This window comes from Macaca nemestrina, chromosome 4 (assembly GCF_043159975.1).
Source record: "Macaca nemestrina isolate mMacNem1 chromosome 4, mMacNem.hap1, whole genome shotgun sequence".
In the NCBI taxonomy this organism is placed as follows: Eukaryota; Metazoa; Chordata; class Mammalia; order Primates; family Cercopithecidae; genus Macaca; species Macaca nemestrina.
In genome coordinates this window covers 8,911,823-8,936,367 of record NC_092128.1, presented here as the reverse complement: position 1 = coordinate 8,936,367, position 24,545 = coordinate 8,911,823, and the positions used below count along the sequence as shown (strand labels likewise).

At 43.6% G+C, this 24,545-nt stretch overlaps 1 protein-coding gene across 4 annotated transcripts in view; it reads left to right on the top strand.

The window, feature by feature from the left end:
- Positions 1-20,162, top strand: part of LOC105474884 (GTPase, IMAP family member 8) — a 35,095-nt gene extending 14,933 nt beyond the window's left edge. For all 4 annotated transcript variants that reach the window (XM_011729746.2, XM_071094252.1, XM_011729747.2 and 1 more), the window contains 4 exons: positions 8,885-9,548; positions 12,819-12,864; positions 16,020-16,646; positions 18,694-20,162. In XM_011729746.2, coding sequence (XP_011728048.2) covers positions 8,913-9,548; positions 12,819-12,864; positions 16,020-16,646; positions 18,694-19,382 — 1,998 coding nt within the window. In that variant the 5' untranslated portion in view covers positions 8,885-8,912 and the 3' untranslated portion in view covers positions 19,383-20,162. The remainder of the gene's footprint in view (positions 1-8,884; positions 9,549-12,818; positions 12,865-16,019; positions 16,647-18,693) is intronic.
- The last annotated feature ends 4,383 nt before the right edge of the window (positions 20,163-24,545 follow it).

Below are 24,545 nucleotides of genomic sequence, written 5' to 3'. Positions count from 1 at the left end.
AAGAGGTATTTTAGTTTCCTGACTTGAAGCATGTGAGTAAAGTCAATTGGCCAGTCCTGGGTGGGGGCAAATCCCCGAGCTTGATGTGTAGGGAAGGGAGAGGGCCTGAACAATCCCTGAGGAGTAGTAGAATAGCAGATGGAACACTGAGAAGTGATTTCCTTGAGGATAGATTTCCATGGTAGAAAGGAAATAAGAGGTTCTAAGAGGCAGGCTTGTAATGTACATGGAAGAGGTTTTGAAATGATGACAGAATAGAATGGGCCTGTGAGGCTGGAAGTAGATTATTTTCCTTGGTCCAAGAACCATTTGCCTTATGTGGGAAGAGATTGATAGGTGGAAGTTTCAGTGGGAGAGTAGGTGGGAGTGACCCATGAGAAGGAGAAAAACTGCCATAAGGGATAAAAGATGGAACATTAGCTGCTTCTTTAGCCACCTTATCAGCACAAGCATTGCCCTGAGTGATGGGATCTAATGCCTTTTGATGGCCCTTGCAGTGAATGACTACAACTTTCTTTAGAAGTAAAGTGGCCTTGAGAAGAGTTTTTATTAAGGAGGCATTAATGATGGAGGACCCTTGTGTAGTGAGGAAACCTCTTTCTGCCCATATAACAGCATGGTGGTGCAGGATATGGAAGGCATATTTAGAGTCAGTATAAATATTGATGCATAGTCCTTTTGCAAGAGTGAGGGCTTGAGTTAAGGCAATGAGTTTGGCTTGCTGAGAGGTAGTGGGTTGGGGGGCAGAGCAATAGCCTCAATGATAGGTGTGCAAGATACTATAGCATAGCCTGCCTTTGCTGGTGAATGGCAATTAGGCCTGGTGGAACTGCCATCAATAAACCAAGTATGATCAGGGTGAGGAACAGGAAAGGAGGAAATATGGTGAAATTGAGTGAATGCTAGGTGGATTAGAGAGATACAGTCATGGGGGTGGAGGCCAGCCTAAAACAGTAAGGTCAAGTTTTTTAGATAGAAAGGCTACAGGGTGTGGTCCTGACTCTTGTGTAAGAATTTTGACCACACAGCCCTGCACTTTGGCTGTGTGTAATGAAAAAGTTGGGATGAGTTAGGGAGAGTTAGTGTGGGAGCAGCTTTTAGGGCTGTTTTTTAAGGAATGGAAAGGGGAGTGGGGAAAGGATTTCGGATTTATGGGGTCAGCTAGGTTTGCTTTTGTGAGTTTACATAATGGTTTAGTCAGGATGGTAAAACTAGGTATCCAAAGGCGGAAGTACCTAACCATGCCTAGGAAGGAAAGGAGTCATTATTTTGTAGAAGGGGTTGGGGTTTGGGAGATTAGCTGGACACGATCAGCAGGGAGAGCACATGTGTTTTCATGAAGAATTATGCTGAGATAGGTAACAGAAGAGGAAGAAATTTGGGCTTGACTGAAGTAATGGGGGCTATCCACAAAGCCTTGCTGCAGTGCAGCCTAGGTAAGTTGCTGAGCCTGATGGGTGTCAGGGTCAGTCCAAGTGAAAGAGAAGAGAGGCTGGGATGAAGGATACAAAGGAATAGTAAAGAAAGTATGTTTGAGATCCAGAACAGAATAATGGGTCATGGAGGGGTTGTGGAGGGAGGTATTGAGGACAGGAAAGTATATGGGTTTGGCACTTTGGGGTGGATAGGCAAGACAATTTGGTTGATAAGGCGCAGATCCTGAACTAACTTGTAAGATTTGTCTGGTTTTTGTACAGGTAAAATGGGGGAATTGTAAGAGTTTATAGGCTTTAAAAGGCCATGCTGTAACAGGTGAGTCATAACAGGCTTTAATCCTTTTAAAGCCTGCTGTGGGATGGGATATTGGCATTGAGTCAGGTAAGGGTGATTAAGTTTTACTGAGATAGTAATGGGCATGTGATCAGTTGCCAGGGAGGGAGTAGAGGTGTCCTATACTTGTGGGTTATGGTGTGGGGATAGGAGAGGAAGATGCAAAGGAGGCTTTGAACTGGGGAAAATGGTGGCAATGAGATGTGGCTGTAGCCTAGGAATAGTCAGGGAAACAGATAATTTAGTTAAAATGCCTCGACCTAATAAGGGAACTGGGCAGGTGAGGATAACTAAAAAGGAGTGCTTAAAAGAGTATTGTCCAAGTTGGCACCAGAGTTGGGAGTTTTAAGAGGTTTAGAAGCCCGGCCATCAACACCCACAACAGTTACAGAGGCAAGGGAAACAGGCCTTTGAAAAGAGGTAATGTGGAGTGGGTAGCCCCTGTATTGATTAAGAAGGGGATGGACTTACCTTCCACTCTAAGAGTTACCTGAAGCTTGGCATCTGTGATGGTCCAGGGGGCTTCCAAGGTGATCAGGCAGTGTCAGTCTTCAGCTACTAAGCCAAGGAGATTTGGGAAGGAGTCAGCCAAGGAACATTGGGTTTGGGCTCCAGGGGTTTAGGAGCAGTGGCGATGTGAGTTGGACAGTCAGACCTCCAGTGGGGTCCTGCACAGACAAGGGATGGCTTAGGAGGAATCCCAGGCTGTGGGCATTCTGAGGCCCAGTGACCAGGCTTTTGGCATGTGAAGCAAAGTCCATGAGAATGTTTTGAAGGAGCCCCTGGGAGCTGTGGCTTGGATGTTTTGAAGTTTTTGTATGCTAGAGACGTGGTTGTGGGTTGTCTTACAGCGGCGGCAAGTAGCTGTAACTCAGAAATACATTGCTACTTGGCTGCCTCTACTCCATTATTATACACCTTGAAGGCAAGGTTAATTAGGTCCTATTGTGGGGTTTGAGGGCCGGAATCTAAGTTTTGGAGCTTTTTCTAATGTAAGGAGTGGATTGGGTAATAAAATGCATATTGAGAATAAGATGGCCTTCCTCTGGGTTATAGGACAGTAAAGCATCTAAGAGTTGTTGCCAAATGGGCAATGAACTGGGCTGGGTTTTTATATTTGATGAAAAAGAGCCTAAATGCTAACTGATTTGGGAGAGGTTGGATAAAGAAAAAAGGAGCATTAGCTTTGACTATGCCTTTAGCTCCAGCCACCTCTTGAAGAGTAAATTGTTGGGCAGGTGGGGGAGGGCTAGTTGCGGAACGAAAGTGTAAGCCAGACTGGGTGTGAGGAGGGGAGGTGATAGAAGGATTATACGGTGGGGGAGCAGAGGCTGAAGAAGAATTGGGACTTGGCTCGGCCTGGCAAGGAGCAGCCTGGGGAGAAGGGGAGAGGTCAGATGAGTCCATAGAAAAGAAGGATTCAAAGGACTCAGAACTGGGGTGGAGACTGAAGGAACAGACAGGAGAGAAAGAAGAAAGATTTGGGATGAGTCACATTGGGAGCAGAGATTAGGGAGGGACCAATGTGTAAAAGAATGCCTGGACGTCAGGCACCTCAGACCATTTGCCCATTTTTTGACAAAAATTATCTAGGTCTTATAGGATGGAGAAATCAAAAGTGCCATTTTTTGGCCATTTAGAACCATTGTCAAGTCTGTATTGGAGTCAAGCAGTGTTGCAGAAGAAAATGAGATGCTTAGATTTTAGGTCAGGCGAGACTTGAAGAGATTTTAAATTCTTGAGAACACAGGCTAAGGGAGAAGAAGAGGGAATGGAGGGTGGAAGGTTGCCCATAGTGAAGGAGGTAAGTTTAAAGAGAAAAGTAGAGACAAGGAGAAGGGGGTGGGGAGCAGCCAAAGCAGGCATCCACGCAATTGACTTGCCACTAAGGGAATGTGGCTGAATGACCAAAGCAGGTGTCCCCTTGGTGATCAGACACCCATGGAGTGTGGGTGAATAATCAGGCAGGCATCCTCGCAGTGATTAAACACCGAGGGAAGACTGTCTTCCTGAGTCCATGACTGGCGCTGGAGTTTTGGGTCCACGGATAAAATGTGTCTCCTTTCTCTCTACTAGAGAGGAAAAAGAACTGGAATTGGAAGGACAGGGAGATTGAAGGGTAGCGAGAGAGGCTGGAGAAGAGAGTGAAAAGACCGCATACCTGATTTGAAATTGGTGAGATGTTCCTTGGGTGGTTGGTCTGAGGACCTGAGGTCGTAGGTGGATCTCTTCACGGAGTGAGGATGAGGACAGAGGACTGGTCTCCTGAAGGAGTCCCTCTGACCCAGGTCTTCATCACCAAATGTCTCATGCGTCCATGTGAAGAGAGTCCACCAACAGGCTTTGTGTGAGCAACAGGGCTGTTTATTTCACCTGGGTGCAGGCAGACTGAGTCTGAAAAAGGGGTCAGCAAAGGGTGGTGGGATTATCATTAGTTCTTATAGGTTTTGGGATAGGCAGTGGAGTTAGGAGCAATGTTTTGCAGGCAGGGATGGATCTCACAATGTACATTCTCAAGGGTGGGGAGAATTACAAAGAACCTTATTAAGGGTGGGGGAGACTATAAGGAAACTTCTTAAGGGTGAGGGAGATTACAAAGTACATTGATCGGTTATGGTGGAGCAGAAACAAATCACAATGGTGGAATGTCATCAGTTAAGGCTATTTTCACTTCTTTTGTGGATCTTCAGTTACTTCAGGCCATCTGGATGTATATGTGCAGGTCACAGGGGATATGATGGCTTAGCTTGGGCTCAGAGGCCTGACACATTGTTCCTTTATTTTACTCTTATTGCTTATCCTTGAAATTTGGTGGTTTTCTATAGTAATAACATTTGATTCCTTTCTTGTTCTCATTTGTATATCTGCTCTACCAATGAGTTTTACACTTTGTGCATTTTCATGGTGGTAGATACTGTCCTTTCACTTTCAGAAGTAGGACTCCATTAAGCATTTCTTATAGGGTTGGTCCAGTGGTAATAGATTACCTTAGTTTTGGCTTGTATGGGAAAGGCTTTATTTCTCCCTCATTTCTGAAGGATAGTGTTGCTGGGTATAGTATTCTTGGCCAAAAAATTTTTTTCCAGCACTTTGAATATATCATCCCATTCTCTCCCGACCTGCAAGGTTTCTGCTAATAAAACATGGTGTTAGTCTGATGGAGATTCCCTTAAATTTGACTTGACACTTTTCTCTTGCTGTTTTTAGAATTCTCTCTTTGTCTTTGACTTTTGACAATTTGACTACAATATGCTTCAGAGAAGATGTTTTTGGATTGAAACTATTTGAGAATCTTTAGTTTCCTGTATCTGAATGTCTATATCTCTCACAATACTTTGGAAGTTTCCAGCTATTATTTATTACATAGATTTTCTATGACTTTTCCCATCTTGTCTCTTTCTGGAACTCTCAAAATTCAAGTATTTGTTTACTTTATGGTGTCCCATGTGTCATATAGGCTTTCTTTATTCTTAAAAGAGTTTTTTTTTCAGACTGAATTATTTTAAAAGACCTGCCTTAAAGTTCAGAAATTCTTTCTTCTGCTTGATCTAGTCTCTTTTCGAAGCTCTTGGTTATATATTTTGTTCATTGAATTATTCAGGTCCAGGATTTCCATTTGGTTCATCTCTATTTTTTAAAAATAGTATCTATCTCTTTATTGAATTTCTCATTCAGATCATGATTTTTTTTTCCTGGTTTTTTTGTATTGTCAATCTGTGTTCTCTTTTATATTGTTGATGTTCCTTAAGATCATTATTTTGAATTCCTCTTCAAGCATTCCAAGATTTTCTTTTCTTTGGGATCTGTTACTAGAGAATTACTGCATTCCTTTGGAGATATTATGTTCCCTTGCTTTTTAATGTTTCTTGAGTTTTTGCAGTCTGTGCATCTGGTGTAACAGTTGCTTCTTTCAATTTTATGCATTGGCTTTCATAGGGAAAGACTTTTTTCTGTACATGTATCTCTAGTGTTGATTGGGTAGGGTGCTTTGGCTTTGATTTTGGGTAGGTGCAGGAGTGTAGTCTTCATATGATTTCTCTGACTGTAATCAATGTCAGTGATGTCTGCAAGTTCCTCAGTGGTTTAGCCTGTGGTTGTTAGTGAAGGCTGTGGTAAGTTTTTCCTGGGGACAGAGATACCAACTGGGCTCACCCTTGGACCCTGGATGATGCACATGGGCACCAGTATTGGTGGCTATGGGCTATGTGGGTCAATAGTCAGTCCTCTGGGTGGCATATACAAACACTGATAGTGGCAGGTGGAGGACCCACGTCGGCCAGTATTGGGGCTCTCAGGTGGTGTGTGTTGGCCACAGCAGCAGATTTGGTGGGTCAGTCCTTGGGCCCCTGGATGATGTATGTGGCACTAGCAGTGCCAGTAGCAGTGGTGGGCCAGCCCTTAGAACCCCAAGTGGCATGCATGGGCCATGGTGGTGACAGTAGTGGGCTGGGCTGACTGGAACCTGGGCCCCTGGGCAGTGTGTATGGGTATTGGTGGCAGCTGTGATAGGCAGGGTAAAGTAAATTATTTTACTACTACTTGTTATTTTCAATATTTGGAGTAATTTCTAGGGTAAACTTTCCTCATACAGAGTTTACATTAGTTTCAGATGGACACATACATATAAGTATGATAAAATGGCAAAAAACCTAAAATGCTCATTTACATGTAATAAAAACACTACAAATTGATATGATTCTTTGCAGATGGCAGATCACTTTCCAATCATCATTTTGTTTATTTTCCAACTTATTTTAAGGAATATGTTATTCTTATTTAATGAAAATATATTTTATGAGAGAAGTTATTGCTAGATGATGCAAATATATGTGTGTATGAGGAAATTATGGGCTGGACATGGTGGTTCATGTCTGTAATCCCAACACACACTTTGTGAGGCCAAAGCTGGAGGATTGCTTGAGGTCAGGAGTTTGAGACCCACCTGGGCAACATAGGGAGACCCCATCTCTACAAAAGATTTTTAAAAAGTAGTTAGGCATGGTGGTGTGTGCCTGTAGTTCTAGATAATCTGGAGGTTGAGGCAGGAGATGACTTGAACCCAGAAGGTTGAGGATACAGTGAGCTGTGATCCCACCACTACACAACAGCCTGGGCAACAGAGACAGACCTTGTCTCTAAAACAAAAAAAAAAAAAAAGAAAAGACGTTATATGCATATTTTAACAAATGCTACTTATGTATGATGGGGCCATAGATGGAGCCAGATTTTTTTCTTTAAAATTTTCAGAATATACCAAATTCTGTAGAATAAACACCAAACTTCATAATCAGAAAAATACAAAGAATGAAGAGGTTATGGTGCAGAGTGATCAGATAATGAGTATAAGCACATTGTGAACTGGCAGCTAAGGGATCTTTGCTCTCTGCTGGAGCAGTTTTTATGGAGTGGTACCAATCTGTCCCCAGTGACTGACTCCTCCCTGGGCTCCCACAACATTGTCCTCATGTGTGTCACATTCTTCTTATCTGCTTGCTGCATCTCTGAGTTTTATTTGTTGTTGTTCAGTCTTTTCATACAAGTGCAAAAAGGATGCTGGAGCAGGCTTGGTGGGAAGAGGAAGGAACCCATCAAGGGGCAGAGACACTGCCCAAGGGTGTGAAATAACATGAAGAACTTTCTGACTTCACCATGGACCCTGGAGGGGTGGCCATCCAAGAGGGTGCTGTATGAAGGTTTCATAGGGAGAGTCACTCTCTTGTAGATCTGCATAGGTAAACCCTCACCGGGGAGGGCATTATGGCCAGGTTTGCAGTCTTGGAAACTAAGTTTTTAAGGAGAGGAACACAGGATCGCTGGTGTAACCCTGTGTGGGAATCACAGCTAATTGCTGATGTGCCCTAAAGGGAAAACCTGTGATTATGGTAGAGGGGAGTTGTTTCCTCGCAGCAGCAGTTTTGCCATGCATTTCCAGGCCTCACTTGATTTCAGGTCAGTGACTCTTGGGCAATCCAGAAGAAATTGTGCATGGCAGGATGATTGAACAGTTACAGCAAATCAGCTCAAAACATATGTCAAACAAGGTGGGGCCTGAATAAATAAATACAGATGAATAGTTCACTTGACTGGAGCATACAGTGTGTTGAGGAGAGTGGCTACAAGTAGAGCTGAATCTGTGGGCTGGAAACAGACGCAAAGAGCTTGGCACATTAGCTCAAGGGTTTTGGACTTGACTTGCCTGGCAGGTGGAAGCCTTTGCAGGGAGAAAATTAAATCTAAGCAGCACTATCTATATACTGAAATAATACCACTTTGCATTTAGGTAATATGTAGAAACTTGCAAGGTACTTTCTCATGTGTCATCTCATTTGAGTTTTATAAAAATATCATTGAAGTAGGTGATACCACTTCTATCTTATGGATTAGGACACTGAGTCTCAGAATGGTTAAGTGGCCTCTACAAATCAGCTAATGGGTGCAGAGCAGAAGGTGAACCAGGTCAGAGTTCAAGACCATGGTGATACCCACCACATCATGCTTCTCTGTTAACTTCACCTGGCACTGGGTGCATCATGAGTCCCACAGACAAAGTTTTCTAGTTTGTCTTCTGTGACAGTACTTTCAGAGTATCATGTATACCATACATTATATTTGCTTGTATGCTCTAGACATTTCTACTTCATTGCATTTTATAGGGCAACACTTCCCAAACTTGGCTACTCATTAGAATTACTGTGACATTTGATGAATACAGATTTCTAAGCTCCATCCTTTGAGATTCTGATTTAATAGGTCTAGGTTGGGTCCCAGAGATCTGTATGTTTTAAACATCTGACCATTACTATTAATTATGAGATTTCCTTCAACTTTGAAACATGCTTGTTTACTATGGTTTCTAACATATCTGGCTCCTTGTGGCTCCCAATGGGAAAAAAAAATTCAAGGAACTAAAAGAGGTCTCTAGGTTTGTCTCAGAGATGGAACAGGAAGATCCTGGGAAAGCTTTTCTTGTTCTAATCTAGTCTGGGTCTAGCACTTCAGTAGCTCAAATTCATTGGCGGCAATTTGAGTCGAAAAGAGAATGTCTTTTCTTGCTGTTCTCCTGTCCACTCTGTGTGGGAGTTGAACATTAATGTGTTGCTTTCTGTCCCAACAGAACCAGCGGGAGCCTGTGTCAGGAAAGCATGTCGGAGCAGAGCTGCCAGATGTCCGAATTGCGGCTCCTCCTCCTAGGGAAATGCCGCTCGGGAAAAAGTGCCACAGGAAATGCCATTCTGGGCAAAGATGTGTTCAAGTCCAAGTTCAGTGATCAGATAGTGACTAAAATGTGCCAGAGAGAGAGTCAGGTCCTGAAAGAAAGGAAGATTGTGGTCATTGACACCCCTGACCTTTTCTCCTCAATAGCTTGTGCTGAAGACAAGCAACGCAACATCCAACGCTGCTTGGAGCTCTCTGCCCCCAGCCTCCATGCTCTGCTCTTGGTAATTGCCATTGGCCATTTCACAAGGGAGGATGAGGAAACAGTCACAGGCGTCCAACAAGTGTTTGGAGCTGAAGCCAGGAGGCACATCATTATTGTCTTCACCCGGAAGGATGATTTGGGGGATGACTTGCTGCAAGATTTCATTGAAAACAACAAATCTCTCAAGCAGTTGGTTCAAGACTGTGAGGGCCGATACTGCATTTTCAACAACAAGGCCGATAGTAAGGATGAGCGGATCACCCAGGTGTCCGATCTCCTTTGTAAGGTTGAGTGTTTGGTGAATATGAACGGAGGACCCTATCGTGTGAACTTCAAAACTGAAGGCAGCAGGTTTCAAGTAAGAATTTTGTTAATATCTTGAAAGATTTCTATGTTGCTGAATCTAGTGGGATGAAAATGGGTACAAATAAATGAAATATTGCATTGTGTGACAGAACATGGGTTTTGTTTAATAAGGTATTTATACATAATTTGCAGGATTAAGAGGTATCAGACTGTAGGGTACTTTAAGTATCAGCCTGAGGACTTTAGGCTTTGTTAGCAAATTAATGGACAAATTTAAACCTTTATCTTACTTGTTCCCTCATATTATTCAACACAATGATTTGTTAGACTCTCTCTTCCCCTGACTTCAATATAATTGCCCTCTCCTTGTTTGTTTGTTTGTTTGTTTTTCCCTCTTTTTCTGGCTATTCCAAAGATCACTGAGTCCTTCTCTTATCTCTGACCTCTAAAAATGAACATCCTCAGGGCTTGGTTCTGGCCTTCCTCAATTCTTTGTACTCTCTTCTCAGATGATCCCACACTTTTATGGCATTGAACTTCATCTACTACTAACAGTTTTCAAATGAGTAGTAACTCTAGTCCAAATCCGTCCTCTGAGTTCTTCTTCCTTCACACAATTGCTGCTGGAGATCTCCACTTGTCTCTCTTATACTTTCTCACACTTAACATGTCCACATTTTTTATTTTCTCTCTTAAATCTATAAGATTTCTCCTTCATACTTCAGAAAAGGACTGTGATGTTCACCATGCTCTTTGTACTCACACACCCCAATGTCAGCTCTGCTACCCTGGTAGCTCTCCTTGGAGAGCCAAGAAATCATCAGGTCTTGCGGGATCAATATACCCAGAATCCACCTGCTTCTCTCCATCCCACTCCCAACACCTGGTCCAAGCCTACATCATTTCTTGCCTATACTATTTTAACGTAATTATTTTCTCCTCATGTATTCTTGGGCTTTATCCCGCAATCCATCTCACACATTACAGCCAGGGTGAGATTTTATTTAAGCTTTTGCCGTGAAAGGAAAATGTATTTGTAACTAAGGAAGACACAAAAATGCAGTCTTGTGCCTTAGAGGTGCTTACACTTCAACTGGAGTGGCTGATGCATAAGAAACAAAGCGCTCCCGGCTGGGTGTGAGGGGGATGCTAGCACAGAGGATTCGGCAAGGGGAAGCCCCAGAGGGTGTACAGCAGGCACATGCTGAGCCTGGGGGACGTTCAGGTCAGAGAGGGACTGTTCAGAGGGAAGAGTAATAAGCCCAAGCAGCATAGAAATAAGAGGGAAATCATTTACTGAATGCCCATTAAATTCCAGACACAGACATGAATTAATTAAGCCCTCGTGACAACCCTATGGAGAGATGCTCTACACATGAGGAAACCGAGGCTCAAGAGAGCTGACGACACTTGCTCTCTTATCTCCTAGCCTGAGCGCTCCCTCCTCTGTGACAATCTGTCTCTTCCTTGAGGGCTGCATGGAACAGGGATGTCAGTAGAGAGAAGAATGGGCATGTAGTAAGTTTCCTACAATGAAACCCTCTTGTTTAACATAGTCCAGTGACTTCCTGCTGATCGTAAGGTAAAGTTCAGAATCCTCAATGTGGCTTGACTCCTTGCCCTGTGCTCTGCTGTCTATGCCTTGGCCCTGCTGGCCTTCCTGTTTTCCCCTGAGTTACACTCACATCCACTCCTGAGTCTCAAGCCTGCGATTCTCTCTGCACTGACTCTTCCTCTCCCCCCTCCCACCCTGTACCAGGTTTCCTTTTATTTCTCCATCTGCATCAGCTAAAAGTCACTTCCTCAGGGAGTCCTCCCTGACCATCCTGGCTCTCAGGCCTTGGAATGAGCCCCACAGTTTCCTTTCCTCATGACAATGTCACCACCATATCAAGTGATTTCACTGGTTGTCTCCCTACCAACTCCATGAGGGCAGAAGAAATCATAACTGTAGTTTTGTTGACTACAGCATCTTAGTTTTGTCTTCTGTAAAGCAGAGATAATAATCACATGTATGTCAGGAATTGCTCTGAGAATTAAATGAAATGCTTACAAAGTTGTTAAATGCTTGAAACTTGGTAGGTGTTCAGTAATTATGCTGTTATTATTATGATTATGAAAATGCCTGAGGATTAAATAAATTAAGGAATCATTAAGAACTTTAACAACCCAGAGACTGAGTCAGAGCCATAGTTTGAGGACTCTATGCCCTGGAAATAAAAAAAAAATTAGTATACATAAAGATAGATGTACAAGAATAGTTAGCACAACATCATTTGAAACAGTAAAACCAGAAATAACCTGAAGATTGATCAATCAAAAGATGGTTACATCAGTTATGCATGTCCGTACTATGGAATAAATTCTATCTACTTAAAGAATGATGTAGTTCTATCTATATTGACTTTTACAGATGTACAGAATGCATTGTTAAGCAGATTATAGAACGAATAACTTAATAAGTCTCCATATGTTCATGTATGCTTGTACGTATTTGTATGAACATAGAAAAAGATAGAAGGATATATACCAGTTAACAACTGTTACTTTTCTGGTGGAGTGGGAATGCAAAGATCATTAATTTTTATATTATGGACATTTACCTCGTAACGATCTTTTGCATTTGGAGAACATTAAAGAATTTGAACTGGGCTATGTAAGGTTAAAGAAATCTGATAATGACAGCTAAATGGAGAGGATGCAGGGAGAGGGATGGTTGAGGGTATCAATGATATTGGGCAAAGCCAGGCAAGAAAGCAGAGGAAAGGTTTCCTTGGCTGGCATGAAGATTTAACAAAGATAAGGTTAAAACGAAGTCTAGGAAGCTTCTAAGACTAGCAGGTTCATCGAGATTGCATACTGTTTTTTCACCTCCTTTCTTGATTCCACAACAATAAATATTTTGGAACTAAGTATAAGGATTCCCCAGGCAGGAGAAGGGGATGTCAGTTATGTGTTTGGTTCTCTATCCTGTTGTCTCCATTGGCCAGACTTGGCGGGGTGGGGGACAGGATTCCAAATTATATTGGACAATTAACCCCAGGTTAGAAGAAGCTTCCTTCCCATACTGGGAGTAGTGAGGGAAGGAGACATTGGAAACATCACCTTCTCCGAGAACCAGTCATAGCAGCCTCAGGGTATCTAAGGATCCAATGCCATTGTGGAAAGGTCCACAAAGAGCAACAAAGACCATGACCAGGGCCTTGATTTGACCACATCTGACTCAACAGATCACTCTGCCCCCCCCCCCTTTTTTTTTTTTAAGTTTGTGGAAGATGAAGTTTTAGATCTGTGTGCACTATTTTGTTCCTTTATTTTCTAGGATTGTGTAAATGAAGCTGCATCTCAAGAGGGAGACAAGCCACATGGTAAGTTGATCTTTAAGAAACATTAAGCTCACGCTTGTATTCTTTTGAATGCATTCTGCAGCCAAAGTGAAGCGGAAACATTATCCATATAAACCAGAACAAAAATTCACCCTGGGGACCTAGCTGAGGTTGGTTTCCGCAACCTGTCCCCCAGGAAACTCCTAACACTTGTGAGTAGGTATAGCACCAGCAAAGTTCCTGGTCCCAGCGAGGGTGTCCTTGGACTTTTCTGAAGGATTACAGAGCTGGGCTTGCCTCTTGTGTCTTCTTTCCTAACTCAGACTCTTCTTTTTGGCCTTGGATCCGGCCCTACCCAAGTTTTGACTCCTCTTAGGAAAGCAGAAATCGCTCCTTCATGGACAACACCAACTTGGAGAATTCTCTGATGGGGTGCAGTATTCATGTGACGATTGCCAGTAATGATAGATCCTGCACATCTGCATAAGTCAATATGTATAGATCTACCTTTTTCTGTTTAGTAGATGCAGTTCGTTTCACAACGTGGACACACACAACCAATGCAACCATGCCTTTACTGATGGATTTGTGGGTTATTTCTGGGTCAGCCCTGTGAGAGCTCTGAGTATCCAGTCACGAATAAGATAGATAAGATCCTTTTCCTCGTGAAAATCTCCCAAATAATAAAATCATAATTTTAATAGTATTGATAATAATTGCAGCTGAGGTCGGGTGCATTGGCTCATGCCTGTAATCCCAGCACTTTGGGAGGCCGAGTGGGTGGAACACTTGATGCCAGGAGTTCAAGACCAGCTTGGCCAACATGGCAAAACTCTGTCTCTACTAAAAATACAAAAATTAGCCAGGCATGGTGGTGCATGCCTGTCGTCTCAGCTACTCGGGAGGCTGAGACATGAGAATCACTTGAATCTGGGAGCACAAGGTTGCAGTAAGCTGAGATCATGCCACTGCACTCCAGTCTGGGCAACAGAGCAAGACCCTGTCTCAAAAAAAAAAAAAATTGCAGCTGACATTATGTCCTGGGAAATAACTTTTATATACATGTAATTCAATCTTCATAGCATATTCATATATAATCCTCTTAAAATACACAGTTCAATTCTCATAACAATCTTGTAAAGAAGATGTTGTGAGCCTCATCCTCATTTCACAGCTGAGTGCACTCAGCCAGAAATACGTGTACTCAGGCAGAAGGATTTCAAAATTCTGGCAATGACCTTTGGCCAAGACCCCCAGGAACACACATGTGACTGAACAAAAGTGCCTTTATTGACCTGTGGCTGTGAGGGCCCAGCACACCATGGGGAGTCACAGGGATGTCAGAAAGACGGGGCTGGGAAGGACTTTTTATAGGATGTGGGCTCCTGTTAGATGATTTTGAGGAAGGTTCCGGGAAGTGGGACTTTGCTCCGGGATGGATGCTCTTAGGAAGTGGGGGGTAGTTCCACAATGAAGTGTTTGAATAATTCTTCTGTCCAAAGTGACAAGGGTGGAGCGAGGCTAAAGCTATGAGGAGGAAGCTGTCATCTATTTAGCCAGGGCAGGGGACGTTTAGGCAATGCTGTTGTTTTTGTGTGCTCAGACATGATTGTAGAGTGGTTGTGGAAGACACGAGTCTTCCACAGACTTGCGTCTGATTTTCTGCAATACTGTGGATGAGAGACAGGAGGGTGCCATGGCCTTGCTGTGGAGGCCAGACCAGCTCCTGGCTCTCAAGGGTTACTTATTATCCCTTCTCACTCCTACTTTTAACCACTGCACTGTATGGTCTCTCCAAATTGAAGAGAGTCCATATTTGAAATAAATATAAAATTATTATTTTGGTAAGAATAGAGGAATTACACATGGCAGCTAATTTGTATGGTTTTGCAGGGAGCAATTTAGGTGAAGGTCTCTTGAAGAAGTTGTATTTGCACAGGAACCCAATTAGCCAGCAGGAGTTAGGACGGGAGGCAAAGAAAGTGCTATCATATGGGCAAAAGTCCTGAAGGCTGTAAAGGAAGGGGGTGGGGAGTGTGAGGGAGGGAGGGGTGCTTCCAGGCCTGACTCAAGTTCCTCCTTACCTGTGAAGCCTTCTATGCACACTTCCGTAACAGTCAGGTCCTAAGGGCTTTACAGGTGCTGTTTCCTTTAGTCTTTTGAACCTCAGTGTGGGCATTAGATTCCCGTTCTATCAACATGGAAACAGATTCGCAAAGCAGTAAGTTTTCCAAGGCAACACAGCAAGGGCCTTTGATGCTGTGTCCATCCCACCTTCCCAATTTGCTGCTCAGACCCTTCCCATGAAGGCTGTTGATGACTCAGCCTCAGAGAAAGCTCCCTGCAGTTGCTGACTCTCCCTTTTGCTCAGTACATGGGTCTGCTGTTGATGCTGCCTCAGCCAGGGGATGTGTGGAGAGATAGTTGTAGGGTGCAGGTTTGTAGGTTTTTACAGCAATTTACTGAGGTACGATTTACACAGAGTAAAATGCACAAATCTTAAGTAAACAGCTTGATACCTTTTTCTATATCTATATGTATGGGGTCCCCATCTAGATAAAGCTATAGAGCATTTCCATCTTCTTAGAGATTCTTACTGCCCCTCACCAAAGAGAAACACTGTCCAGACTTCTATCAACATAGATTAATTTGGTCTGTTCTTCAACTTCAGATTGTAGAATCACATAGTATGCAGTTTTTGTGTCTTGCTTCTTTTACTTAGCGTGTTTTTTGAGATCCATCTATATTGCATATCACTAGTTCACCTTTTTTTTTTTTAAATTGCTGAGTGTATTTGATTTTATAACACCAAGGGGCATTTGAAAATCAGATTCTCCCTGCTCCTGCCTTAGCCCCTGGACTTACCTTTGGTAAGTACTTACCTTTGGTAGGTCCCAGTACTTACCTTTGATAACAAAATGAGGGGAACCCTGAGGACCAAGATCAATGAAGGCCAAAGTTGGCATGCTCGTGTTCCTGGGGAATCTTAAGCTCCATGAATATCTTTTAGTTCACTCCTGCCCCTGTTTGTGGCTTTTACCTCGATGGAGAGCCTCTGGCCAAGAGTAGAGTTCTACTGGTTTACAGTGTTGTTGCCATTCTCTATACAAGTTGGCAGGGATGAGAAATCATAAAACCTGCCCACATCCATATTCAACTGCAGGAAGAGACTCTGAACCTGTCCATTTGTCCCACAGGCCCAAGGGAGAGGCAGCTGCAGTCCACAGGACCCGAGCAGGATCTGGGGACATCAGAACTGACAGTTCTCCTCGTGGGGAAACGCGGTGCTGGAAAAAGTGCAGCAGGAAACAGCATTCTGGGGAGGCGGGCCTTTCAGACCGGATTTAGTGAGCGGTCAGTAACCCAGAGCTTCTCGTCTGAGAGCAGAAGCTGGAGAAAAAAGAAAGTTTTGATCATTGATACTCCGGACATCTCAACTTTAAAGAACATTGGCTCAGAAGTTAGAAAACACATCTGTACAGGCCCCCATGCCTTCCTGCTGGTGACACCACTGGGCTTTTACACTAAGAATGATGAGGCAGTGCTGAACACCATCCAAAGCAGTTTTGGAGAAAAATTCTTTGAGTACATGGTCATACTCTTTACCAGGAAAGAAGATTTAGGGGATCAGGATCTAGATACAGTCTTAAGAAGGAGCAGTGAAACTCCCCATAGTCTCATTCAGAAATGTAAAAACAGATACATTGCCTTCAACTACCGGGCAACAGGAGAAGAAGAGCAAAGGCAGGTGGACGAGCTCCTGGAAAAAATTGAGAGCATGGTGCATCAGAATGGGAACAAGCATTGTGTTTTCAGAGAAAAAGGTAAAACTGTGAATAGAATATGTATTTTTTATATATAATTTAAAAATAAGTATAAAATATACAATAACTTTTTATTTTCTAAAAGGCATAGAGAAGATAAAAAGGACAGGTCTTCTGTTTCTGTGTTAATTTGCTTAGGATGACAGCCTCCAGCTCTATCTATGTTACTGCAAAGGACAGGATTTCATTCTTTTTTTATGGCTGCCTATTATTCTATGGTGCATATGTACCTATACCTAAACTAAAAGTTGAATTACAAAAGAAAAGAAATTGAAACTGGCAGAAAAATAAAGGAAGGACAGGTCTGTTCTATTCACTAACTCTTTTCTCTCTCTTTGCTTCTCAAATTGTACTGAAGTTAGAGCCTTTCCATGTGCATTCTCTTGAACTGATCTTTAATTTTTTCATGATCCCTACTATCTCTTCAACTGGATGATGTGGGTCTTGAGGAACGGAGCTGATGCTTTCCAACCCTTTGTTTCCCCACAGTGTACTGTTGCCCAGAGCTTGGCACACTGCTCTTTTTACTACTTAAGAAGGACTCCTCACCCACTTAGTGTTACATGTTCAGTTTACCTATGCTGAGGTCCTTCCCATTCTTACTCATCCCGTTTTTTTTCTGCTTCAAACACCCTCATCCAGGAAGAGTATAAAACCCAAAGGAGCATATCTTCTTATTGAACCCTCCTTTAGAAGTACAGATACGTGGGAAATTCAGGAGAGGCTGTGTGTAGAAAACCCAATTTGAAACAGGTTTTAGAGAATGGGTAGGGATTAAATGGCTGAGCAGAAAGCTGGAAGATATTCCAGAGAGTACACCAGCAATTTGAAGCAAAGATGTCAGGCTAAGCATGTCACTTGTTAGGGGACAAAAAAGAATAATCTTGGTGGAGATGGGGGTTCACATCTCTAAAGGAAATCTTCCAAGAACGTTGAAGATTAAGACATTGAATATTAAGAATATTGAATTAGAGAATATGGGATGGGGAGTGAGGTCGGATTTCAGAGGTATATGAGAATCATACCCTCTGTAGGTACAGAAGTAGGGACTGAAATATATGACAAATATGGGAGTGTTGGAAGATTAAGCTATTGTTTATCTGCTGAGCATAACTATGAAGTTGAAGGTTCAGGATAAACAGGTTAATAATTTCCCCTTGAAGGAAGAGCATGAGATGTGCTTTCTTCCTCCTTTGCATTGAAGTAGATATTAGCTATTTGATATGAAATTCATAATGGAAGAGAACTATGAAGAGACTTGAATGAGCACTGGACTGTCACAGTGCAAGTGCAAAAGCATAAGGACAATCTGCAAAGAACACATATTGTAAGGTCTCTATGCATCTGTAAATTCCATTTATAGGGAAATTCATTCTCTTTCTCTGTCATGGACACCACACACCCAATAGTGTTAGTGGATATTCATTATTATAACCATGCAGTTTCTTTGACTCATCAGTGAAAGGCAATTAAGTTCAATGTGGTTTCAATGAGAAATGAATTTTTATATAACTAAGGAAACTGGTAATCTATCAGTGGTATGTAGAGTTCCTTTTTCATGCAAGTCAATTTTACAGAATAATTCTTTAAATACTGTAAGGAGATGTTGCTATAGTTAGCAGTATTTGGGAGTGAGAAGATGTAGTTGTAACAGGAACAGAAGACAAAGGGATAAGATGTGTAGACGGGACCTGGCTGAGGGAAGTAGAGAGTAAGAAGGCCAGGGGGCACTCACAGGTGCCAGGGAGTCTGGAAGGTGCTGCAAAAAGGGAGCAGAGCCAATTCAGTGATAGGAACAGTGCCACATTGGTGGATGAACCCTGGATGGAGACTGTAGTCCAAGTCCTGCCGTGAGTCCACAGACTAAGCAAACTGGTTCAAGTCATTCCCGTGTTTGGAGATCCCCCTGCTTGGGTGAGAAGGAGGCCTTGATGCTGTTTGAACATCCTGTTTGTTTTAGTGATATAATGTTGCTTCATGGGATAACTTTAAAATCCAATTTCAGATCAGCCCATGGTCACGAATCTTTCCCACTTTCCTTTGACAGAAACCCTGAGCATTGTCCTCGTGGGAAGAAGTGGGACTGGGAAGAGTGCGACCGGGAACTCTATCCTGGGGAGCCTCATCTTCACCTCTCAGCTCCGGGCCCAGCCGGTCACCAAGACCAGCCAGAGTGGCAGGAGGACCTGGGACGGACAGGAGGTGGTGGTTGTGGACACTCCTTCCTTCAACCAGATGCTGAATGTCGAAAAGGACCCATCCCAGTTAGAAGAGGAGGTCAAGCGCTGTTTGTCCTTCTGTGAAAAAGGGGACACATTTTTTGTCCTGGTGTTCCAGCTGGGACGATTCACTGAAGAGGACAAAACAGCGGTGGCACAACTGGAGGCCATCTTTGGAGCAGACTTTATGAAATACACGATTGTGCTGTTCACCCGGAAGGAAGACCTAGGGACAGGGAAGCTGGAAGACTTCATCGGGAACTCAGATAACAAAGCCCTTAAGAACATTATTAAAAAGTGTGAGCGGCGTTATTGTGCTTTTAACAACAAAGAAACTGGCCAGGCCCAGGAAACCCAGGTGAAAGCTCTTTTAACAATGGTCAATAATCTGAGAAAGAAGAATGGGTGGTCCGGGTATCCCCATACACAGGAGAACGTCAGCAAACTAACCAAAAATGTCCAGGAAATATCCCAAGCCAAAAAACTCCTTAAAAATTTAAAAGATAAGTTACCATAGGTAGCCGAAGTGCCTGGGATCTCTTCAGTTAGAGACACCCTCAGGTTGGGGGGAGGGGCGGGACATGGTATGACTTGTGGGAAGGGAAGAGGGTTCATGGCTTTAAGGGCCTGAGAGGCAAATACATCCCGCCTTGTGATGTATCAGCTATTTATAGATAAATAAATTGCAGGCGGGGGTGAATAATAGGGGATTATAACGGAGAGAGAAGATACAAGTTGGGGAAATCTGGAAAAAGGTTTCAGACATTAGGCTGATAATAAGAGGTAGAATCAAGTCACAAGAATCACCTCACCTGTGTAGGTAGGTTGGAATCAGGATAGCCACTGTGATCAAGGCTGAGGCCACCTGGCATCAGAATATAGATAGTCATGCAACAACTCGGGGAATCCAGATACATGAGACCAGGGCAGCGTTCAGCACACTCCTGGGCATGGCAGAAGTGGGCAGTAGACTCCAGAGGGCCTCTCTGTTGTCCAGGGCTGTTGGCTCCCTGAGCTCTCCCGTCTCCTTTGGGATGTGACTCAGAGCTAGAGTGTTCCTTTCTTCACATGGTAGCTATTCCTTACTGCTCTTTACATTCCACGCCTAGGTGTGAAGTGGGACATAGTCTCCTCTTGCTGGCTGTCCCTGAGGAAACAGACATGAGTCATGGAGGTTCTGAATGATTTTATTGCTAATTATCACAGTGACAGAGACTAGAACAGAAATTTGAAGCACAGTAAGATTGCCAAAATCAGAGAATCTTGCGAAGTTCTATAATTCTTTTTTTTTTTTTTTTTTTTTGAGACGGAGTCATGCTCTGTCGCCCAGGCTGGAGTGCAGTGGCCGGATCTCAGCTCACTGCAAGCTCCGCCTCCCGGGTTCACGCCATTCTCCTGCCTCAGCCTCCCAAGTAGCTGGGACTACAGGCGCCCGCCACTTCGCCCGGCTAGTTTTTTGTATTTTTTAGTAGAGATGGGGTTTCACCGTGTTCGCCAGGATGGTCTCGATCTCCTGACCTCGTGATCCGCCCGTCTCGGCCTCCCAAAGTGCTGGGATTACAGGCTTGAGCCACCGCGCCCGGCCTGAAGTTCTATAATTCTAAGTGTTGTTCTAGATTTCCTCTAGAGAAGGTTAATTGGAATCTCCATTGCGTTTCTCTTTTTCCCTCTCTTTCTGCTGAGGTTAGGAAACAGGTTAAAACTCAGAGAACTCCAATAATAATGGTTTAAAAACATCAGGGGCTTCCTGTATCTCATGTCAGGAAGCCGAGGAGTAGGCAGTCTGGGTCTGTGGGTGTCAACATCCCAGTTTTGTTCTGTCTTTCTGTCCCACCTGCACTGGGATGTGGCTTCTACACTCGAGTTTGCTTCTTGGTTTCAAGACAGTGGTGTTCTTTCCATGGCTGAGCAGATTATTTTGAGAGATGGGTGATATGTGAAGAGAAATCTGGAAACTTGTTCTGGGTAGATATAGGGTAAAATGTTTTAAATGTTGAGCACTTTGTACATGGTTTGAGGGCATAATCTTTGTCATCCATTTTCTTCCCCTCGACAGTATCAGGTTACTGTCAACATTAATCCATTTAAAAGAGCATGGACTGTTGCCATTAATACTTTTGGATTCCACATAACCCTTAACATGATAACTTCTAGAAAATGTGTGTGCCATGGACACAAAGAAGGGAACAATAGACACCAGGGTTTACTTGAGGGTGGAGGGTGAGAGGAGGGTGAAGATTGAAAAACTGCATATTTGGTGTTATGCTGGTTTCCTGGGTGACAAAATTACCTGTACACCACACCCTTGTGATACACAACTTACCCATGTAACAAACCTGTGCATGTACCCCTTGAACCTGAAATAAAAGTTGGAAAGTAAAAAAAAAGTGTGTAAATATATTTAGTTGAATCAAATAATAAAGATGAATCAGATTATGAATTCATATTCTCTTTCTGATTTCTATTTTTCTGATTTAGGGAAGGAGCATACCTTCATGAAGAAACAATTGAGATGTTTAGATGCCTTGATTCAGGCGAGGTTTTTGTATTTTTGGTGCCTGAGGACATTTATTTAGACTGGGTGACAGCCATTTGGGTGGCAGGTCCCAGACAGCTCAGTTATCTTTCACTCTGGACATCTTACTATAGCAAGGACAAATAAACATAACCAGTATTGGAACCAGAAACATGGGAGGAATAAAGTCTGAAAGGCATTTTGTGCTTCTTCCCTGAATTTCCCGTCTGCTTGAAGACAGAAACAAATCCCAGTGTGCTACCTATGGCTGAGCAGGTGACACTGGGAGCTGCACAAGGCGGGTGATGTGTGGGCTAAGCAATGTGGCATCCTCTCACAGGTTGGCTCTAACATACCTTGCTGTTTTTCTTTAGGTCTGAGTCTGAGCGGGGCGACAATACTGCTGTGTCAGTTTCTCTGAGAAGTACATGCCGAGAAAGAGTTAGGAACACAAGAGGTTTATTTGTGGGGAATGCCCATGGAAGACAAAAGAGGGAAGAAGCAGAATTGGTCAGGGAAAGCCTTCAGACTGTCATTTAGACTGGACACTTGCAAGAGGAAAGTGGGGAGGAGCTGAGTTGGGCAGGGAGAGCCTGGCAAAGCCCAGGCCAGCTCAGTAGGGAATTCTGGGGCAAAGACAGATCAACAGCCAAGTCCTGCATTGGACAGACACTAGGAGCTCTGCTGTGCTCAGCTTTAGGCTAGGGACTGGCTGGAGAAAGCATGGCTTCAGCTCAGAAGCTGAGGTGGGACCTGACAGCGTTGCAGCTGGAGGCTGCCAGCTAGCTGCATTCCTTGGAGCTGAATGGCAAGTTTCTTTTTGAAGTGAAAGCCTTCAAGAGTGGCATCCCTTCCTCACTGGCGTAATTGGCTGACATCCTCCATGTCTCACTGAAGACCCTCCTTGAGCTGGAAGTCCAGAATTGATATTCTGCTCTCTCAAACATATGTGCCTTACCAAGGCCGCTATCATGCTGGGCACCTATTGCTTGTACTGCCTCTTAAATGTGACGTTATTGAGGTAATGTGCTAGTTCTCAACTGGGAACAATTTTGCCCTGTAGAAGACATTTGGCAATTCCTGGAGAATTTTTTGTTTTGTTTTGTTTTTGAGACGGAGTCTTGCTCTGTCGCCCAGGCTGGAGTGCAGTGGTGCGATCTCGGCTCACTGCAAGCTCCGCCTCCCGGGTTCAGGCTATTCTCCTGCCTTGGCCTGCCGAGTAGCTGGGACTATAGGCGCCCGCCACCATGCCCGGCTAATTTTTAATTTTTTAAATTTTTAGTAGAGATGGGGTTTCACCGTGTTAGCCAGGATGGTCTTGATCTCCTGACCTCGTGATCTGCCCACCTAGGCCTCCCAAAGTGCTGGGATTACAGGCGTGAGCCGCTGCGCCCAGCCTCCTGGAGAAATTTTTAGTTGCCACAACAGGGAGCGGGTGCTACTGGCATGTGGTAAATAGAGTCGGGAGATGCTACTGAACATCCTAAGATGCACAGGACAGTCTCCCACAACAAAGAGTTATCTGGACCAAAATGTCAATAGTGCCGAGGCTGAGAGACCCTGATACAGTGAACAATGTGATAGATTGCAGGACATACAGATGGTCCAAACCTCTTTTCACTAGACAGTGGGAGAGGTAACTTCTAAGGAAGTGGTTTTTGCCTATTTACAGTGTCTCTGTTTTGCTAATGCACTAAGAACATGCTTATTTTTTCAGAAAGTGTCTTCCAGCACCCCCAGCCTCCTCTCCTTCCTCATAGCAATCCTTTTCACTTCATTTCTCTCTTTTCCTGCACTGAGAAAGATGTACTGAAGGACAAGGCTTTTGTGATGAGCTTAGCATAAAGAGCAAAAAAAAAAAAAAGTTTCATGATACCATAAAGACAGAAAATCCCATAAAATTTGGCTAAATTTCTGCAATGGAGTCAGCTGAGTTGCTGACATGATCTGTGAAGCCTGCCAGCAAGCTCACTTCCCTAGAAGAATCCCCAGGCCACTTAGCTATGAGCCTCTTCTCCTCCTACTTCAAATGAAGCATCCACCTTTTCAGTAAAAGCCCTCTCCTTCCTAGCCCATCATTACATTAGTTTGTTCCATGGGCCCATTGGTCCAGCCTCTACCACTAGCGCACTATCATCCTCCCTAGCAGATGAAGGCATTGGCAGGCCTCACCTCTCATTCTCCCATGAGAGGCAGCTTGATGTTCGTGACAAACCTCCGTGGCTTTCACTCTTGCACCTCTGTATTTCTGTGAATACACACAGGATATGCTCAACAGGCTGGTGTAAAATCTAGTTGTGAACAGCTTGATCAGCATGATGTATTTTCCTCTTCAGCTACAAACAGCTCCTGTTTATTGCTCTTCACTTCACATCGTCCTCATGTATGCTGGTGGGTGGTGGTGTGGCGGGCTTGCATTTCCTGACCCACAGATTACAGGGCAGTGTGTAGGCTAGATTAAAAGGGGTTAAGCCAGGGCCAAGGTGTCATGCCTAAAAGACCCTCTGGGAATATATTTGTAATTTGTCCTTCGAAAATCATCAGTAACCTGAAGTTTAAAATGACATCGTGTCGATAATAATTATGAATGTTTTCCCAGCTTACAACCCACCTGCTCTTGCAGCACTATGGGCTGCCAGCAAGTTCCTGTTTCCCCTCAATTTATTTCTGAGGTTTCCCAATGGATGAGTTACATTAGCTACCGAAAATTTCTGTCACTTGTCACGTGGCATTTATCTTTTACTTTTGTCCTGATCCAAATCCTTCTCCACTGTGTGCTGCTTACTAGGCACTGTTAACTACAAAGCATGCCTTTTAATCCTGCTGGCCACCATAGCTTCAAGTCAACACTGCAAGGTCTACTGGGTGTTGGAGCATGCGCTAAACACCTTTGGTCTTTCCTCTATTTGTGTTTTCACTGGGTAATGAGGTTCTCATGGGCACCACTTTTGGCTCCACTGGCTGTTCATCCCTTCCTTCTTGGGTTTCCTATTTTGCAAATGGTGCCATAGTCTGTCAAGTTGTCCAAGCCAGAAGCCTTGACTGTTTCTTCCAATAAATAACAAAGAGTTGTGTATTATAAAGGCTTCATATCCCATCCAGATTTTTTTTTTCCTTATCTCTACTCGAGTTATGGTCACCATCATTTCTGGATTGGATTGTTGC